This window comes from Chiloscyllium plagiosum, unplaced genomic scaffold (genome assembly GCF_037043375.1).
Source record: "Chiloscyllium plagiosum isolate Xiang-an unplaced genomic scaffold, Cpla_swu_hap1 HiC_scaffold_9, whole genome shotgun sequence".
NCBI classification, from domain to species: domain Eukaryota; kingdom Metazoa; phylum Chordata; class Chondrichthyes; order Orectolobiformes; family Hemiscylliidae; genus Chiloscyllium; species Chiloscyllium plagiosum.
The window spans coordinates 96460187-96479617 of record NW_028270147.1 but is presented as its reverse complement, the minus strand read 5'-3'; the positions used below and the strand labels follow the sequence as shown (position 1 = coordinate 96479617).

Genomic DNA, 19431 nt, shown 5'->3' with positions numbered 1-19431 from the left:
GGCAGCAGTGCTAACCACTGAGCCCGATGTGGAGGACATGCTTCCTCTTTTGGGAAAATCAAGAATTAGGGGGGCACTGTCCAAAAAATCACTGCCCACGTAAAACAGAGATTAGGTTTGTTTGTTTTTTCAGAAAAAGCTCTTCCTGAAAGGTGATGGGGAACAAGAGTCCCTGAATTTTTTTTTTAGGCACAGGCAGATTGATTTTTGGAGTGGAAAGTTAGCAGGGGTAGGAGGCTGTATGGATTTCAGGTTACAATCAGATCAGCAATGACCTTATTGAATAGAGACAAGAAAACCGCAGATACTGGAATCCAAGGTCAACAAACAGGAGGCTGGAAGAACGTAGCAAGTCAGGCAGCATCAGGAGGTGGAGAAGTTAACTTGCTGTGTTCTCCCAGCCTCCTGCTAGTCGACCATGACCTTACCGAATGGCAGAGCAGGCTTGAGGGGTTGAATGGCCTCCACCTACTCGCAGTTGCAAAGTTAAACCAGTGAACAAATGTTGTGGTATCAGTCTTCCATCTTCCTCATATTCAACTTCATGCAGTTCTTTGAAGCAATGTTTGTTGAAGTTCCCACTGGAGATAACATTAAGCAATACTTTCTCATTTGTCTGCCGGTCCCGTCCACTCAAAGCCTGAACCCCTAAGGTGGGCTTTTGTACCTGGAAATCTGTAACTACCCTATATCATAGAAGAACAAACAGTGGCACATCACTGGAACAGAAACACAAACATCTCTCTAATGCCTTTTGCTGAGGTTTAAGGCATATCACGTGATACATATAAAAGTGCAAATGGTTGACTCTCACCCTGTTCCGTATCAGCAGGCAAGGACAGTGTAATGTGCGACACCAGGAAAATTATTCCAATTCCAAATGGAGGAGGAAAGTTTTATTTCAGAACTAACGGGTAACAATCGGCATTAGTAAAAATTCCCGTTCAGCAGAATAAGATGCAGAGACGGTACAATATAAAATTTCACAAGTATTAACATCGAAATCAGAACCAAACCCTCCCCCATTGTCACAAGCACATCTTTGAGACGGAGAAAAAATTGGGATCAGACACAAAGTCATCCCAGTGAAAGAGCAATTAAATAAATACATACAGATGGCATAAAGACAAATCTATTTAAAACAAAGAACACCAGAAACAGGATTAGGAACGTAAGAATGCTGTGATATACAAATCATGATCATCCCTATTTCCTGAACAATATTTATCATCTAACTTTGAGGAACTAGAACATTCAACGCTTCACACGTTGACTACCTCTCTGGTGTGTGGACTTGATTGTTCATAAGTTAAAGTCACCATAGTCCTTTGGACTTCAGGGCTTGCTCACCCATTAGAGAGAGATGACTGGTGGTGATTTAACCCGAGGGTCACCATACTCAAGTGAGGGGACAGGATGAGGAGGAGTGTCCTTTGTGGTAACCTCAGCTGGTGCGGGAATTGAACCCACATTGTTGGCAGCACCCTGCATCGCAAACCAGTCATCCAGCCAACTGAGCTGATTGGTAGGGTGAAGGCGAATGGCACTTTCCAATATTTGATATTAAAAATGAAACCACCCAACAGCATCAGTCTGACACCTTAACATCAGCTAATTATTTACAAGTTTAAAAAAAACACACAACCACTCCAGCCTTTTAGAGTGAAAAGAAAAAGGCTCTGTTCCCTGCAGTGGTTTGGAAAGTCCACATAAGTATCCTCTGAAAACAAACTAACAAGAATAAATCTTAGACACCAATCTTTGTACATAGAGGTAATACTGATCGCTGATCATTGATACTTTGTACAAACAAACACTGATTACAGCTGTATGACAGAAATCTTCACTAGTAGAGATCTATTTTCAATTGTGACCTTGTGGAGTTTCAGGTTGATTGTATTACAAAATTGCCAAACAAAAAATTGTTTGTTTAAACTGGTCAAGGGCATGTGAAAGGCGGGGATAATTGTAGTGCTGCAAGACAGGTGCAGTCGTGACAATGGGCCAAGCCCTCAAAGGGAACACATGCAATGTACAACTCCAAGTTAGGCAGATGAACCAGTCAATGAGCTGGCACTGAGGAAATGCTTCACCATTCTAACACTGGACAAGCCATCCTGTGAGAACTCTTAGGTTACATTAGTCAACTGCAGAAGCTGTGCCAGGAAGCTGGGATTGCCAATTTTAATGGATTTTAGCATGGACAGACTCAAGACACAGTGCGCACGCAGCCTCTTCACTGACCAGTCGTTCCCAGGACTTGCAATAGTCCATGATGAGGCGACTTGCTGAGAAACTGGAGCTGGGGAGTGAGAAAATCAAAAGGTGAGGACTGTTCTGTAACCATCTCAGTTTTTGTTTGGTAACCTCAGCTTGTGTGGGAATTGAACCCACACTGTTGACAGCACTCTGCAGCTAACCCATCTGTTGATGGGTTAATGGTATTGCATGGCTTTGCCAGAAAGTCCTTGTGGGTTTTATCAGACAAAATCCAAGTGAGCAGTCTGGGGAAGAGAGTCTGGGATCCAACACGACCAAACTTCAAACAATTATAAACATGCTGCCATTGAACAGTCAAAATAAATCATGGCTAATTTGCTCCTTTTTGATGTGGTGCCCCTCCAAGACTTTACAAAGTGGTCTGTGTCAGGACTCAGTTACCAGAGATAAAAACAAATTGCAGGAAAAACTCAGCAGGTCTGGCACCAGACAGTGGTCAGGCTGGCTACCCCTCCTTTGCGCTGGCTGTAGGTGTACAAGCTTAAATCTAGCCCTGCTGCATTCACCGAGGGTGAACCAGGTCAGTGAGTGCCTGTACACATTTGCCTAAGACCTCCTGATCCTGCCCTCACATGTGGTCCTTCAACAGGAGTCTCTGGATTTCCAGAGCCCTGGCTGATTCTCTCTCTCCCTAAGGCGCGAGCACTGTCGCGTCCTCACTGCCAGCCCCACTTGTAGCAGAAGAACTGGCGCCAGACCAAGACGTCTGCTGGGAAACCTCTCTAATATGTTAGCTTCTACCTACTTTTCAGAACAAAGCTACTGGAGATGACAATAATACAGTCCAGGTGTGGGTTCATAATATTGTCATTATCCAATTACTTCTAAATGCATGACATTTTCACTCAAGGGCCTGTAGGTACAAGACAGAAAGGAACAGGAGCATGTGCTACGAGAATTAGATGTAGGGTGGCCTGAGGTTTACATGGAGCATACCCGTTGGCATAGATCAGCTAGACTGAATGGCTGCCTCTGTAATACAAATTCCATTTTGCTTTCAAGTTAGTTGTCAGGATCATGAGCTTTGAATTTGGTTTTTCATAAAGATTTGATATTCCCTTTATTGTTGACAGTCACATCTTCCCTTCAAGGGAGAGTAGTGGTAAAATCAACATCTGGTGTAAATCTAAGCCATATTGAAGAGTTGCACCCGTATTTGATTCCAAGTCTGTGCTGTGTAGGCTGATCTTCATTGATGTAACAGTTTGGGTCATGGTTAACATTCTCCACGTTGAGAATTTAGACTGTAATTGAAGCAGTTAGAGGGCACCAGAGCTCAGTTTGATTTTGTCCTTTCACCCATGTTAGAACCAGGAACAATAAGGACATTGGTGAGACCACTTTTAGACTCCTGCATACATTTCTTGTCACCCTTCTATAGTTGTTAAACATGAGATGGTGCAGAAAAGATTTACAAGGATATTGCTGGAAGTAGAGAGTTTGAGCTATAGGGACAGGCTGAATAAGCTGGGGCTATTTTCCCTTGAAGCATCGGAGGCGGAGGGGTGACCTTATAGAAGTTTATAAATTCATCAGAGGCATGGTTAGGGTGAATAGCCAATGTCTTTTCCCAGGGGCAGGGGAGTCCAGAACAAGCGGGCAGAGGTTTAAGGTGAGAAGGGAAAGATTTAAAAAGGACCCAAATGGTGACTTTTACACACAGAGAGTGGTGCATGCATGGAACAAGAGAAAGTGGTGGAGATGGGTGCAATTAATCATTTAAAAGGATGGGTACATGATTAGGAAGGGTTTAGAGGAATGTGGGCCAAATGCTGGCAAATGGGACTAGGTGTGATTGGGATGTCTGGTCAGCATGGATGAGTTGAACTGAAGGGTCTGTTTCAGTGCTGAATGACTAATGAAGGGTAGAAACTTTGCATGAGTCTGTTTCCCCTGGACACAATAACTGTATAAGGGAATGCCAGTCAGACAGCGATGGGGTACTGGTTAAAGAGGTATCACCAAGCTCTCCTCACTTATTATTAGTATCAACATGTGCACAAGTTACAACTGGGGCTTGACTTCTGTCCTAAAACAATACCAAATTTAGGTACTCATTAAACTTGGCATACTTTATGGTATAATCACATTACATAAAGAGATGCAGGGAAGACAAAACAAAATGAGAAAGGAGTTGTACATTTCAAGTATTGCCCATTGAAAAAGAAATCAAACAATGTGGTTTATAAAACCAAACAAAGCCAGAATTGTGGTGTGTACAGAAATACAATTCAAGATCACCAATCAAAATACAATGTAGAGAAATCAATCACCATATTACAAACTATTCTATTCAAGGGAAGGTGGAGAAAGTGTATCCTTCTCCGAGAGCAACACTTAAACCACAGAAATCTATTCACCATCTATCTTCCACAGACATCAATGATCACAAAATGTGCATTACCAACAGGGCACAGCACAGACTACAAAGACCGCATTGGCAAGCTTTGCTTTTACATCATGGAATCGCAAGCAACTAGTCAGCAATAGTGAGGGGAGCAGGAAAAGAGAGCACCAATAAAGGACTAATCACATTCCATATTCACTTTGTTCAATTAACAGGACTTATAAGCATCATACTATCAACAGTACTGCTGGCAGGGGAAAAGAAAACTACTGTACAGGTCAACACATGGAATAGTGTCCTTCAAAAATCAGTCGAAATACCCAAGGGCTCAAGTATGTATAATATTTGTTCAAAAGCACAAAAATGCACTGTGTGTTGTTTAAAATATAATAATCTATTCATCACCTAGGCTCTGAATTGTACTCAGTGGGGGTGTAATGATCCATGAAGTGGGGGTGATAGTAATTGCTAAGAGGAATATTTGATATTTCAATGCACAGTGAAGAGCTACTTTTAAAACTGTGTGCAGAGCAAGAAACAAACCTGCCCAGGTCCCAAATTACACAATGATGATCACTAAAAAGAATTAATATGCACCCACCCACTCGCATCCTCCACCATCCCAGTGTGAACACTCTGGGGACCTTGTGTCTTTGCTTAGTATTTCCACCCACTGCATTTAAAAAGATTTCAGCTTTGTGTTAGCAAGGTGATGATTAATGGATGTTGTGCTGGTATTTGGAAGTGATTGACCAGTGAATGGAAGCTACAGTGCTCAACCCATCAGTGTTCATATCGTGAATGTTCCCCACTAAAATGATCACAGTCACAGCTTTACTTAATTCCACGTGAATTAGGAGCTGCAAGGTCCAGGAAGTGGAGGCAGCTTTGGCATTAATAAGTGATTAGATGAAGTATCAGGGTAATCCTGGAGCAGCTTACTGCAAGAGCGCTCCCTTTACTAAGTCATCTGTCCCAGCAGAGTTCCACACATCTTTCTAAAACTTGCCAAGCGAGTCCATCTTATTTTAAAAGGTATTTTACTGCAGAGAGAGAGGGACAGCAGCAGGCAATGAGAGTGACTAACTGTAACCATCAGGGTGATAAAGCTTACTGCATTGGGATACAGGAAGGTACGAAGAGTGGGGCCTGACACTTGTGGGACCCAGAACTGCCTGAAGTCTTTAGGAGAAAACAAACACAATGAGATTTAGGAAAAGGAAAAGGAAAAGAAACTTGCATGTTTAGATAGGGCCTTCCACATGCTCAGGAAATCCTAAAGCAGGTCTGAAACGCAGTCTCGGTTGTCTTGCACGAAAGGGATTCAAATGGCTGGGCATCAATAAACACATCAACTCATGTTATTAATATAGCAATAGGCCCTTACAGATCATCTTCTAAACCAATTTCATGAAAAGTTGCTAATTAGGGCACAATGCCCTAAATTGTGATTGTTTGTTATTATATTACTGGAAGCTCAATGCTGTCCTTTCCCTCATCATGAGACACCTTCCCTCTGTTAAAGATTACCAGAGCTTTAAAGCACTGTGTATTGAGTTCACTCATTTTGACTGCTACGTCTATAAAAACCAAGAATCAAAACAGATAATGCCCCTTGAATGTAGTGCTGCATTGCAGCAACATAGTTGTATCACTTTCTGAAATCCCAATTAAGATGTTGGGGATATCATAATAGAGGGACCAAAGAGATATAAAGCAACTGTGTGATGCAATTGACTAACTTTTACCTCTGCTATCCAGAGTGCCACTTTTAGATCCTACTATAATGTACCTGATTTGCACAAAATTATGCCAGAAAAGCACAGCAAGTGCCAGACTTAGAATCTGGCAAATTAACAGGAAATATTACAAATAAGCAAAAAAAAATTATATCTAGGGAACAAATTACCAATCCAAGGTAGCATTCTCCATTAAAAAAACACAAAACTAGTCTGTACTTGGGACTGCTTCACAAGACAGGTCGAGGGATAATGACCCAAACTACGGATTTCACAGGTTTTCACCCTAATCAATAGCAACCTGTCCATTAACTTGAACAAACTCAGGCAACCACCAAGATTGGTTACAGGCTTAATTGGGTTGAGAAAGTGGGAATGGGTGGTGAGGAGATTGAAAAGTTTAGCTTCTGCAGTATAGAGCAGACAACGACAAGGTATTTAGGAAAACAGCAGCTGCATATGACTTCTTTGAGGAGTCAACCGAGTCCCATCGACAAGTTTTATTAACGGGGCGAGTCTTAACAACGTGGTTTAATCACAACCTCCAAAATTCACCCCTTCCTTCCAATTCTCAAACCTTCTTCACCAGTCTAAAACTAGACTGTGGATGCCTCTGTGCTGCAGACCCATGTTCGCCAGGGATCTGATTGACCTGTTCCAGGGTTCTCTCATTTTCAGTGAGCCCACTTTTATTTATTAACTTTCAGCTGGCTGTGCATTCAGAGCCCAGATGTTGAATGATTATACAACTTTTCATTCTTCTGTTCATCCTGTGCATTTAAAAAATATATAAGTTGCTGATACTGATGTAAATTAGAGAAGGGGAGGAAATAAAGTACAGGGACATCAGCAGTCTCCCCAGGTTACAGTGCTGCTGGTCGCTACAACTGTCCCATCGAATAGCTGAAAGCAATTTTGACATATCAGGATGAATGTTTCTTGACTTGTGGAAAATCCTCAAAGGCAACAGATTCAAGAGGAAAATAATAGCTCTGAGACACTGCTACGCTGGTGAAGTCTAGATATGTACAACTCTAGAGCTAGTGACAAACTACAGCCAAAGATTACCCAAACTAGACAAATTATATTTCCACAATTTTTTCATCAAGAGCAACGGACACAAGGAAAGCAGATTGGTGTGTTTTCCCCCGTAGGATATTTCCATCTGGTGAAAGAAAAGCAATGTTCTGAGGTGACAAGTAACAAAGTCAAAAGTCAGGCATCTCAGCAGCTGCTGAGTGGCAACATCACCAGAGGTGAAAGATGTGGGCCACTATTGGAAGAATCCCTGAACATGCTCTTCACAAGATTCAAGTCTTTAGCCATCTGGAGAGCACAATGAAGCAGCTTGAAAACCACCCATAGCTAGGAATTCAACGAGAGCCAGCTTCAGAATATTTACAGACTCGCCGTTTCAGGAGTAACTCTTTTTTTGCAATTTTTCCAGATTGGTTCAATTCCTAAGATAGTGCAACAAATATGGTTCGGTTATCAGAGGCTAATGACTGACGTTAAAAAGGCCCAACAGCTCAGAAGCCTGAGGCATCTGCACAAGCCAGTTTGATTTTAATATCACTTTGCATAGGCCCACCAAATGTGCGTTGCTGATCCTAGGAGGCTGGGGCCCAAGAATAAAAGCCACATATTGATCCCATGCACTTGTCTGGAGGGACACAAGGGATTAGTTCTCGAGGTGACTCTTGCATACCTTGGCTTAGCAGCATTAGTAATTGAACACTGAGAACATGGTACTGGTGCACAAGATTTACAAGGGAGAAGGAAGAACCTTCTCAGCAGACTTTCTGAAACTAAGTATTATTAAAAACTGGAAAACTGCATCACAGAATAAAGCAATATTCTGCTTTATTCAACACAGACTGGTCCCTGAGCTTTCTGTCATTTAAGTTTTCAAATTGGCTATAATTCTGATAATTTTCCCCCCCAAGACTGGTGCCAAGGATGTGTTAATTACTCTGCAAATGAATTGACAAGTTGACTGCACAGGAAGTTGTGATCACACATAACGGCATTGCTTAGAGCCACATAAGTTAACTTAATTGCTCCTGGACAAACAGCAGCTGCTTGAAAATGCTCATTGTTGATGTCCTGTAAAAGATTAACAGAGGTGTCCCTTGGGACCAAGTGGAGGAATGCACAGGGTCCCCAAAATCTGTAACCCATGTCTTTGCTTTGACAATAACACACTTTCTTTTAATCAATATTAGGTAAAGAATAGCTCAACTGCCCGTTGTCTTTTCAGGGAGTTACATTTTGGGCTAGGTTATAAAATGGGTGGGCACTTAACTAACTGATAACAATAACATTGTGAGACTCGCTATTAGATTAACTATATGGGGCACAGAAAAAACATTGAGTTTTTGGGACAAAGTCTTCATATTCCCAAGGTTATTTGCCACTCTGCTGGGTGTGATGGAATGATCTGAACTGCAGACACCTTTGTGCTTTACTGCAATTCTCCAATGGCAACAGTGGACTCCTGCATCCTAAGGTGGGGTTAGAGATGCCTTTCAGCAGGGACTGGTGCTGAATCTGAACCACTCACAGGCCAAGGTAAGCTCTTGCTTTTTATTTCTTTTCAGGAGTAAAGGCTTACCCAATTGTTTGGGGAAAACAGTGGACAGCAAAATAGTTAGGGAACAAAAAAAAAAAATTCTTTTTTAAAAACTAGACAACTTTTGATTGTTAATTGGAGAGACCTACCTTCTGGTGTCGATATCGCAGCCTCAAAACTTCCTCCCTCTAGTGTGCAGTAATGGCATGTTAGAGGAGCAAAATCAAGGACATCTGCAGTCAATACACAGTCAAATACCTCTGAGTAATTGCATATCTTTATGAATAATTCTAGAATGGTCACACTCACTGTCACTTCACATGCTTCTCCCTATATCCAGAATATTCCCACTCAAATTTGAACAGCTCACCTACTGCCTTCCATTATCACCTGCAGCATTACACTTATGCTATCTAAAGAGATGCTCTTTTCAGGTCGTGAGCTGCAAACGTTGCTTGGGCTTCATTCGTGAGAAGGTGAGAAGTGCGTATAGAATGCAACTGTCAAATTTTCAGCAAATGACAACCCAATTGAGAACAGGGCTTTCCAGTAAGTGGCAAAAATCTAGACTGTACTGAAGTAAATGACCATTCTATCAGTCGATCAGGAATATAACATATGGACTGTGGGATGACTGCTGGGGAGAAGTAGCCTATGTTGAAAATGTGTTGCTGGAAAAGCGCAGCAGGTCAGGCAGCATCCAAGGAGCAGGAGAATCGACGTTTCGGGCATAAGCCCTTCTTCAGGATTCCTGAAGGGCTCATGCCCGAAACGCCGATTCTTCTGCTCCTTGGATGCTGCCTGACCTGCTGAGCTTTTCCAGCAACACATTTTCAGCTTTGATCTCCAGCATCTGCAGTCCTCACTTTCTCCTAGAAGTAGCCTATGGTCTCTCAGGAGAAATTTTCCAACAAAATACTAGAGTCTCAAAACAATGACCTATTCAAACATTACACTAGCAAAAATCTATGACCTCTTTAGAATCAGCCCGGTTATAGAGGGACAAAGCTCCATGGAATGGGTCAATCACTGCTTGTGGAAGGGGTTGGGTTTTAGAATGGGCCAGACACAGGTTATAGAGAAGGTAGGGTTTTATAGAATGTACCAGTCACTAGTTATAGAGGGGAGAGATTATTTTATAAAATGGATCAATCACTAGTTACAGAAAGTAGAGGGTTTTATAAAATAGGCGAGCCATTGATTTTAGAGAGTGAATTTTTTTTTAAACAGAATAGACCAGTCACTGGTTACAGAGGGGTATAATTTTATAGAATGGACCAATTAGTTGTAAAGGAAGTGGAGGTTTTTAGAATGGGCCAGACGTAGGTTGTAGAACGGTTTTATAGAATATATCAACATTCTATAGAAGGGGAGAGTTTTATAGAATGGACTGATCATTAGTTATAGAGGGTTAAATAGTATGGGCTGGAGATTACATTCTTTTGCAGTGTCCAAGATCAGGAATCTTCACTGCTCATGGATTTGATTCTCGTTGTTTAAGTTTTTTAAAAAAAAACCTCTGGGGTTCTCCAGTTTTATGTTGTGGGCTGAGCATTCAGTAGCTTCAAGCAAGCCCATGCCACCTTCCCATCAATTATACAAAGTACTGCCATCCTTCTGTGTTGTACACTAACTGCAAAAGAAGGGAGACATCCTACACCCGATTTGCTTGTTCAAAGATCACAATGAAATTCTCCTACAAGCAAGGGGATGAGTGGAGGTATTGGGTGGCTTTGCAGAGCAAGCAATGACGGCAATGCCTCAATCCAATCATGCCCTGTCACCATGAGGAACCAATAAAGGAGGTAAAGAGATGGAACACATGTTTGAGTACCTACAGTTCATCTGCTGCTCTCTGTCATCAGCATTACACTTATGCCAACTAGAGAGCTGTGTTCTTTCAGCTAGTGAGCCTGGTTAGGTTGGCTATCTTGTATTTGCGCTTGGGGGTGGGAAGTTGCATGGGACTGTCAAATATTCAGCAAACACTAGCCCAATTCAGAACAGAAAATAGCCAATGCCTGTGCAGAACTTTTGAGTGAAAGCTAACCAACCTCTGTCACAATTCCATTTAGAAAAGTGATCCCAGATTAAAGTTACAAAGAGAACATATGAAAATATCCCCTGAAAGACATTTGGCAATCTGGACTTAATGTTCACCTTTCTACTTCTGATTTAGATTTGATTTGATTTAATTTAGAGTTAGGCTATGAAACTGGATTGAACCCTAACTGCTACCGAATAAGAAAGTGGAATCAAGTAATGTACACTTGTGTTGAATTAATTCTGTCACTGGTTATCCAACATAGCTTCACAAATAATGCAAGTGCCAAATCCATTTATTTCCCTGGCTAGCTTTCTCAACAATAAACTCAGGTAAGGGATCCCTTCTAACTTTGGTCTAACCCATCACTGACAGGAAGTGACTCTGTATTCTACTTTCAGCCCTCACGTGCCCTGGTGCTCAGTAATTATGAAGCTTTGCCCAATATTCGAGTGAGGTCAGATTCACAAACATGATTGTTGTGTGGTGGCAGATTCAGCCAAACAGGTCAGATGTAGCAATAACTATAACTCACCCCATTGTTTTTTTTACACTTTCACTGGAAGTGGTCTCATAATATAAAAAGGGCAGTGGAGGCTGCCAATGCTGGCACTGTGGAACTGCCGAAAGCATGTTAATTGAGTTTCCACATTCACCGCGAAGTTCACATTTGGCTGAGCTATCTAATGTTCTTATTATCCCTTTTCCTCAGCAGGTATTGCAATATGACCGAATCTCATCCATTTTCTGTACATTTTATTAACAGAAGACAACAGGAATGTGAAATTCTGTATAAAATGAAGGGTGAATATCGTGAATTTGTACCAGTGAAAGATTTTTTGCCATTATTTTAACTATGAATGAATCATTTACTAAAAACTTTGATCATATCCAAGGCTCATACATTTGCTTCAACTTCCAGGACCAAGTGATTGTGCTAAGCTACACTCTGTTATGGAAGGCAGTCCTGCATCCAAGCGAGCCAAACTCAGAGCTTCTCTACACTGAAGTCTTCCCCCAATATTTGGCATCTGCAACAAATTGTAAACCTCTGTTTATCAGTCTCAGCCAGGAGACAGAAGGGGACTTAATATTCATGCCCAGGCCTGTCCTTACCCTGCCCTCCTTTGTGCATGCCTAGGATCATGAGTTCTTTGTTACAATGGAGCCCTCTTAAGGCTGTGTCAGAAGAGAATCATTATTAGAAGGCATGTCCTGAATATCCCAATCTAGCGATATCAATACATTAAAAAAACAGAAATCCCTGTTAAGATCAAGTAGACAGAATGAATTCAGAATATGACAAGGTGATCAATGAGTAATCCCCAAATTCACTACTGCAAACTTTCACACTGATTTGCAATATCAGTGAAGTCTAGGCCATTGGCACAGGTAACAGAAGGATGTCTCTTCAAAACAACCCACTGCATTGAAATCTCTCTGCTGACCTTGGTGTTGGCTGATTGAACTGGACCTTAAGGTGGCTCCACTGAAGCATCTACCTGTGAGGTGACGTGACACTCAAACTGCCATGAGCCTACATTACTGGAGAAACCGCAGCGTGCACAATTTCAAGGGAACGGAGAGGAAGGGCAGCTTCTGAAACATTGGCATCATTAGTTCCTTGAACTCATCGTTCCCAGGAAAATCTTCATTGCACCAATCAACATTCCAGACACTACGGTGGATGGGGTGCATTGAACACGGTGGCAGCTTATAGAAATGGGTACAAAGAAATGAAAAGCAAGATGGAAATCCCACTGAATAGATGCGCTGAGGAAATCCATCACTTGACATTCAAACTTTAGTCAACAAAAAAAAAGGAACAGATTATTCCTGCTGAATGTCCTATGAAACTCCCAACCAGTTTCTGGGATATGTAAACAGTAAAGTTTCTTCGATGGACAACAGATAATTTCTTTGCACTAGACTTTGACGCTACTGGCTGCAGATATGAGTTATGAGAAATACAAAGACTTTGTGGCACCTATATACTTTGAAAGAAACCAGCCTGTCATGGTAACCTGTGTCAGTGGAATGTAGCCTGGTGGTCTGTGTTGGATGCAGGACTTCTGTGTTTGACAGCTCTGCAGGAACTACCACCTAGAAAGCTTTGAAGTGCTCTTAATAAGGAGGTTTTGCTTTCTTGCAAGAGAAAGCTAATCATTGACTGAAACACAAAATAAAAGTTCAACGAACATTGACACTAACTTCTGCATCAATATACAGGACACAAGTTTCTTTCATAAATAATATGAACATTTCCGATTGGAACAGAACAAATGCATATCAAAATGAATATATTTTTAAACACAATAACTTCACGTAGGAAGTACAATTAAGTGCACTTTCCCTGCAAGTGCAACCAGGGCCATGAGCTGGTCAGAAAGAAGTGAATAAACCAGTTTAAACCAGCTTAAACCAGCCCTAGCTATACTGAGCCTGAGAGAGAAGGAAAAAAATAACAAGACAAAACGAAAAAGAATTGGTATTTTCCAGCACAGAGTCTGTTCTGTTTGATTTGATCCTTGTGGATATGTTTTGCTGTTGTTTGTAAAATTGTTCTTTATACTGCTTTTTTAATATCAGTTTAAATTAATGTAGTAAATCAAAGGGGATAAATGGAATTGAGTCTGTTGCCACGCAGAGTGGCAGATTGTGTTCAGTGCCTGGTAGAACTGGAACGTGTGAAGGACAATGGCTGTTCGGTGCTGACTTTCATGTGTATGCTTCATCATCTGTGTCTTCGATTAACACGGCTGCATCACGGGGCCTCACTCTGTGGGACACAAACAGCTCAATGTAAAAATCAACAGAAATCAATCAAATTGTTTGCCCAGTCACACAATGTTCTCATTGTCATTCAACCCTCTCAACAGAATTACACAGAATGTACTGTGCAAAAACGGGCCATTCAACCCAACAAATGTTTATGTTCCACATCAACATCTGTGTCAGATATATATTCTGCTATGCTGTTCTCCCTCATGTACTTAGCTAGCTTCCCCTTAAATGTGTAATGTTATTTGACTCAGCTACTCCTTATGGTTACGAGTTCTTCATGCTAACTGGATGCTAACTACTACAGTTTGGATAAATAGGTTCATCTTGAATTCTCTACTGGATAGATCAGTGACTTTTAGCCCTTAGTTATAAACCTCCTAACAAGTGGAGAAACATCATCTCTACAGCTATCCTATCAAAAGCCTTGAGAATTTTATGGTATCTATCAAATCACTTCCTGAAGAAATACAGACCCAACCTGTTGAGTCTTTCTTCAATGTTATCCTTTCAGTTCTGTTATTATCCTTGCAAATTGCTATCACATTTTTTCAATATTTCTGTACTTTTCTTTTCAGAATAGAGGAGAATGCATCACCACAAAAATTTGAAAACAGGTACCAACAGATTCAAGAATAGTTTCTTCTCTGACATTATCAGACTTATGAACGGACCTCCCAAATACTCAGCTTGATCTTTCTCTGCACTTTCTTTGTAGCTGTAACACCTATTCTGCATTCTGTTCTATTACCCCAATGTACTTATGTATGATTTGCCTGAATAGCATACAAAAACAATACTTTTCACTGTATCTTGGTACATGCGACAACAATAAATCAAATCAAAATTCAATTTCAGTTCTCAGTTTTTGACTTCTGTATCTCCGGATCTGAAATCCAGTGTTCTTACAGCCATGGCATGGCTTTTGCCATGTGTCAATTGAACTCTGCTGCCCTTTTTCGCCTTGTCCTACAGAACACTTCCTCATCTGTAAAGTTATGCACACTTTGGCTATGCAGTTGAGACAGAAACTAAAGTATGAGGTGCACATTCAGAGAATCGCGTTCCCTGGTGGGGCAGTCCAGAAGAAGGGAACACGAGCTTAAAATGCGTGACAGGCCATCCAGGAGCGAAACCACAAAGTACTTTTTCACACTAATTAGTGAAAGTTTGCAACTCTCACAGAAGGCTGTAGATGTTGGGAGTCAATTAAAATAAAGCAAACTAGGACAGATATATCTTCATTATGTTTGGGTACTCATTAGGATTTTGGAGCAAAAACAGGTAAGTGGAGATTAGATACCAAACAGCCATAGTCTAACACACAGTAGTGTCAAACATGTGAGTTGAAATATAATTGTATCCTATAGTTTGCTGTACATAAAGTATCATAAAATGGGCCTAAGTACCCCTGAATTAAGAAGAATATGAGGTGCTCTTATTAAAGAAGAATATTTTTAAAGGGCTTGATAGAACAGATATTGGGAAGAAATTTCCTCTGGCTGAAGAGTCTAGAAGTAAGGAGTTACTTTCTCTGATTAAGGGGTCTGTCATTTAGGACTGAGATGAGGAAAACAGGGAAATTTCTTCAAAGGGCTATGAATCACTGCTATTCTCTACACTAGAAAGCTTTTTAACTATTGTCAAGTTCAAAGATAGATAGGTTTTTGGATGCGATTGGAATTATGCATTATGGGAATAATACAGGAAGAGGGAATTGAGGTAAAAGATTAGCCATAATCATTTTAGATGGCAGAGCAAGCTCAAGGCTTAGACCTGCTCTTATGTCTTATGCTTCTAAAAATCTCCTGAATGCTGCTTCAATAGCTTAGTAGAATTACACCTGAATGAAACCTGGCTACCTCATAAAGACTAAATAGTGAAAGACTATTTTCATTGGTAGATGGCCAGGACAGAGGCCAAGGATTCTTAATGCATTCAGGAAGCATATTAAGCTCCAGCTGACAGAGAAGTAAGCTGCAGAAAGATCGAATATGTGTCAGTAGCAGTGCTATGAAGAGCATTTTTGCTCCTCCCCAGTCCATATAGAGAAAATTTAAAACAAATACTTCTGCTCCTATTTGTCAGTAGCTGTTTTAGCTGTCATAACTAGTAAACAAATAGCAGCTATCACAGTGCATTCTCCAACAAATTCTTCACCCAGTCTGCAGAAGGGTCTTGAAACAGGTGAAGGGCACTAGTTTCATATTTAAATTGACCAATGCTGACTGCACCAAGACCAATAAGGTGACAATTATGTTGATGCCATACATTAGATGCAGGACCTCAAGTCCAGAAACCATAGGCCTAACTCTACCAGGCATGTCCTTCGAAGAAAATAAAAAAGTGAATTGTGTTTGAACAGTTCTTATTGAATGTTCTGAGGAAGGTCACTCTGATTTCTCTCCACAGATGCTGCCAGAACTGCTGAACATTTCTAGCAATTTCTGTTTTTGTTTCTGATTTACAGCATCCGCAGTTCTTTCGGTCTTTATCTGGTCATTACTTCTTTACTGTTTGTGGGATTGTGCTGTGTGCAACCTGGCTGCTATGTCTCCTTCTTCACAACAGTGAAAAGGTATAATACTATAAATGAAAGCCAATTCACTGTTTACTGTATTCCATAAGTGTTATTGGTTTCTTTTCAGATCTCCCCTGCTGCTGCAGTTGCCCCACAGGCTAGGAGCAAATACTTACAGAGTTTTACGCAGAGAGATGCTATAAGTGCGTTTCCACACTCTGTTTTTCTGCCGGTTCCGTACTCCATCTTCAAGATCCATCATCTGCTCCAGGACAGTCTGGTCGTCAGCATTGAGGGGAGCCACTGAGATATCACGTACAGCACGGAATTCACCACAGTTGTTCAGATGTTCATTCTCTAGTCGGAAAAAATTCCACACAAACCGCCTACAACAAAATGTAATTTAATGTTAGCAGGTAGCAGTATTTATGACAACCGAATATGCAAGGTATCGCAAAGTGATCAAATCTTTGGGCTGAGCTATACTTAGTCAGTTGGAATACCTCTAAATCTTTAAAATCTGCTCCTTAGCTTTATCCACAATGTGATAATTCAACACAGGGGAAATGCACAGTTGTGGTATACAACAATCCTCTTACACTCCCAAAATTATACTTTTCCAATCTTGTGTACAAGCACTCAGTGCAATCCTGAGTTTAAACAGGCACTAGATGTCTTTTAACACACTGTTTGCTTGCTGACAGTCATATCCTATTGTCAATGCACTTTTTGTTAAATATGAGTTTTGGCAGTGATGAATTGTTGGGAGACCAGCTAAGTAGTTACATATTTTTACAAGAAAAATATTTTAGTATAATGCTGAAAGATTAGCACTCCCCATCCCATCCTGCCTGTGCCTCTAAGGTCTCCATTACTGATCACGGTATTCCTCTTTTCTTTGTCACACGCTCTCACTGTCTTCACATACTCTTTCTACTCCAGGAAAAATTTCCTTCCCAACCCATCAAAAGCCAATGTTAATTCCCAACTCTCTAGAATTAAGAGTCAGAGTTTTAAAATAAGAGTCCCTCATTAGAGACTGAGAGAAGGAGACATGTTTTCATAAAAGATGGTGGAAACATGTAAATACCTTTAAGGTAATGGTAGATAGATACTTGATAAACAAAAGGGTGAAATGTTATCAGAGTAGGTGAGAATGGAGAGTAATCAGATCAGTCATGATCTCTGTGAATGGCAGAGCAGGTTTAAAGTGCCAAGTAGCCTACACTCTGGCTTCTAATTTGTATGCATATATCCTAAAACACTGCATCTTCAATAACATCATTGTTCTCATCAACAGATTTCAGATGCTTCCTCACCCACAAAACAGCCTAATTATAAAGCCACCCCATACAATCTATCTCAAATAGGTTAGCATGCAAATTTTGACAGACCCCATGAATCCAGTCTCATTTGACCTCGGATTATAGGAATAGGACCTAGTTTATCCCTGGAGGCTGTTCTGCCATTCAATGAGGTTTACAACATAAGTTCATATTTCTATCATTATATCCTTGGTTAACGAAAATCCATTAATCTCAGTTTTAAAATTAACAATCGATCAAACATCAGCTGGGCTCGTACAAAAGATTTTTAAAATTCCACTCTGCACGTACAGAACAGTTTCATAATTTCACTCTTGAAAAGCCTGGCTCAAATTGCTTGAGACTATGTTCCTAGTCCTGGATTCCCCAAGCAGTGGGAATAGCTTTTATCTATCTGGGAGACAATGGTGTAGTAGCAATGTCATTGGACTAGTATCCCTGAGACCCAGACTTATCAAGTCACACCAAGGCAGCTGGTGGAATGAAAATCTGGAATTGAAAATTAGTCTCAGTAATAAATGTGACCATGAAACTAATGTTCTTTCAGGAAGGGAAACTGCCATTCTTACCCACTCAGGCCGACACCTGACTCTACACCCATAGAAACTACCCTGTGAGATGACACAATTGTAGTTAGGGCCAGGCAACAAATATTCACATTGTCAGTGATGCCCATGTCCCAGGCCCCTTAATATCATGATCAAATCACCCGTAACCTTATTTCCAGGGATTTTGTCCTGTGATTTAACCCAGCTATCATTCTAGTCAATCTATGCTGTACGTCTTCTAAGGTAAATATATCTTTTGGCCAGTTGCTTGTGCCCAGGAATATTCACAGTACTGAAGATGTGTTCTAACAGGGCTTTCTACAGCTGAAACACTACCTTTACCCCTTCGTATTCTCGCTCTCTAGATATTTCATTGCCTTTTTGATCAATTTCAGCATCTATTCATAATATTTTAATGATCCAAGTTTAATATTCCTCAAGTAATTTTGGAATTTCACTGATTCTAGCTTTTTACCATTTAGAAAGTACTCAATTCTTGCTTTAGATTTGCAGTGGATGACTTCATATTTACCCACACAAATCCATTTGCCACAGTTTTGCCCTTTCATTTAATCTATCAATATCTTTTTATAATTTAGTGCTTCCAACTACAATGTTAACAAAGACACCTACCTTTATGTCATCAGAACCTTGAATATGTGTTTTCACCCCATCAATTAAATTAATCAGCAAATACAATGAATATTTCAGGTCACGAACACCAGTAGTCACGTTCTGCAAATTTCCTAGCCTGCCTATTGTTCCTACTCTTATCTCCTGATGGTCATCCTATTTCCAAACCTGGTTATTAATGTGTCTTCAGTTCCATGACCTTCAATGTTAGCTAACAGTCTCGAATGAGGAACTACATCAAGCACTCATAAAACATCCAGATCTTTCTTGTTCACTTCTTACGTCATCTCTTCATAAAATTAAATTTCCTCGAAAATCCACGTTGGCTCTCTCCAATAAGCTGAAAGCTCTTGTTATCTTCCTTAATTATGTAAGGCCAATTAGTTTATAATACTCTGATTTTTATCTCTTACCTTTCATAAACAGTTTGGTAACATGAAAAAGTTTCCAACCTCAATGAACATTGCCAAATGGAGAAAACTTTGGAAGATTATAAAGTCAGAGCATCTACAATGTTCTCACTGATTTCCTTTAAAATCTGATGATGGAAATCATCTGGTCCTGAGGATTTATCATTGTCTAGTGGCATTAATTTCTACATTTAGGGCAACATGGTGGCTCAGTGGTCAGCACTGTTGCCT

At 40.6% G+C, this 19431-nt stretch overlaps 1 protein-coding gene across 2 annotated transcripts in view; it reads right to left on the bottom strand.

The window, feature by feature from the left end:
• Positions 1 to 881: 881 nt before the first annotated feature.
• Positions 882 to 19431, bottom strand: part of LOC122554626 (solute carrier family 53 member 1-like) — a 332318-nt gene continuing 313768 nt past the window's right edge. For both annotated transcript variants that reach the window (XM_087990928.1, XM_043699948.2), the window contains exons 14-15: positions 16461 to 16670; positions 882 to 13761 (exon numbers count right to left, since the gene is read on the bottom strand). In XM_087990928.1, the coding sequence (XP_087847054.1) occupies positions 13701 to 13761; positions 16461 to 16670 (271 nt within the window). In that variant the 3' untranslated portion in view covers positions 882 to 13700. The remainder of the gene's footprint in view (positions 13762 to 16460; positions 16671 to 19431) is intronic.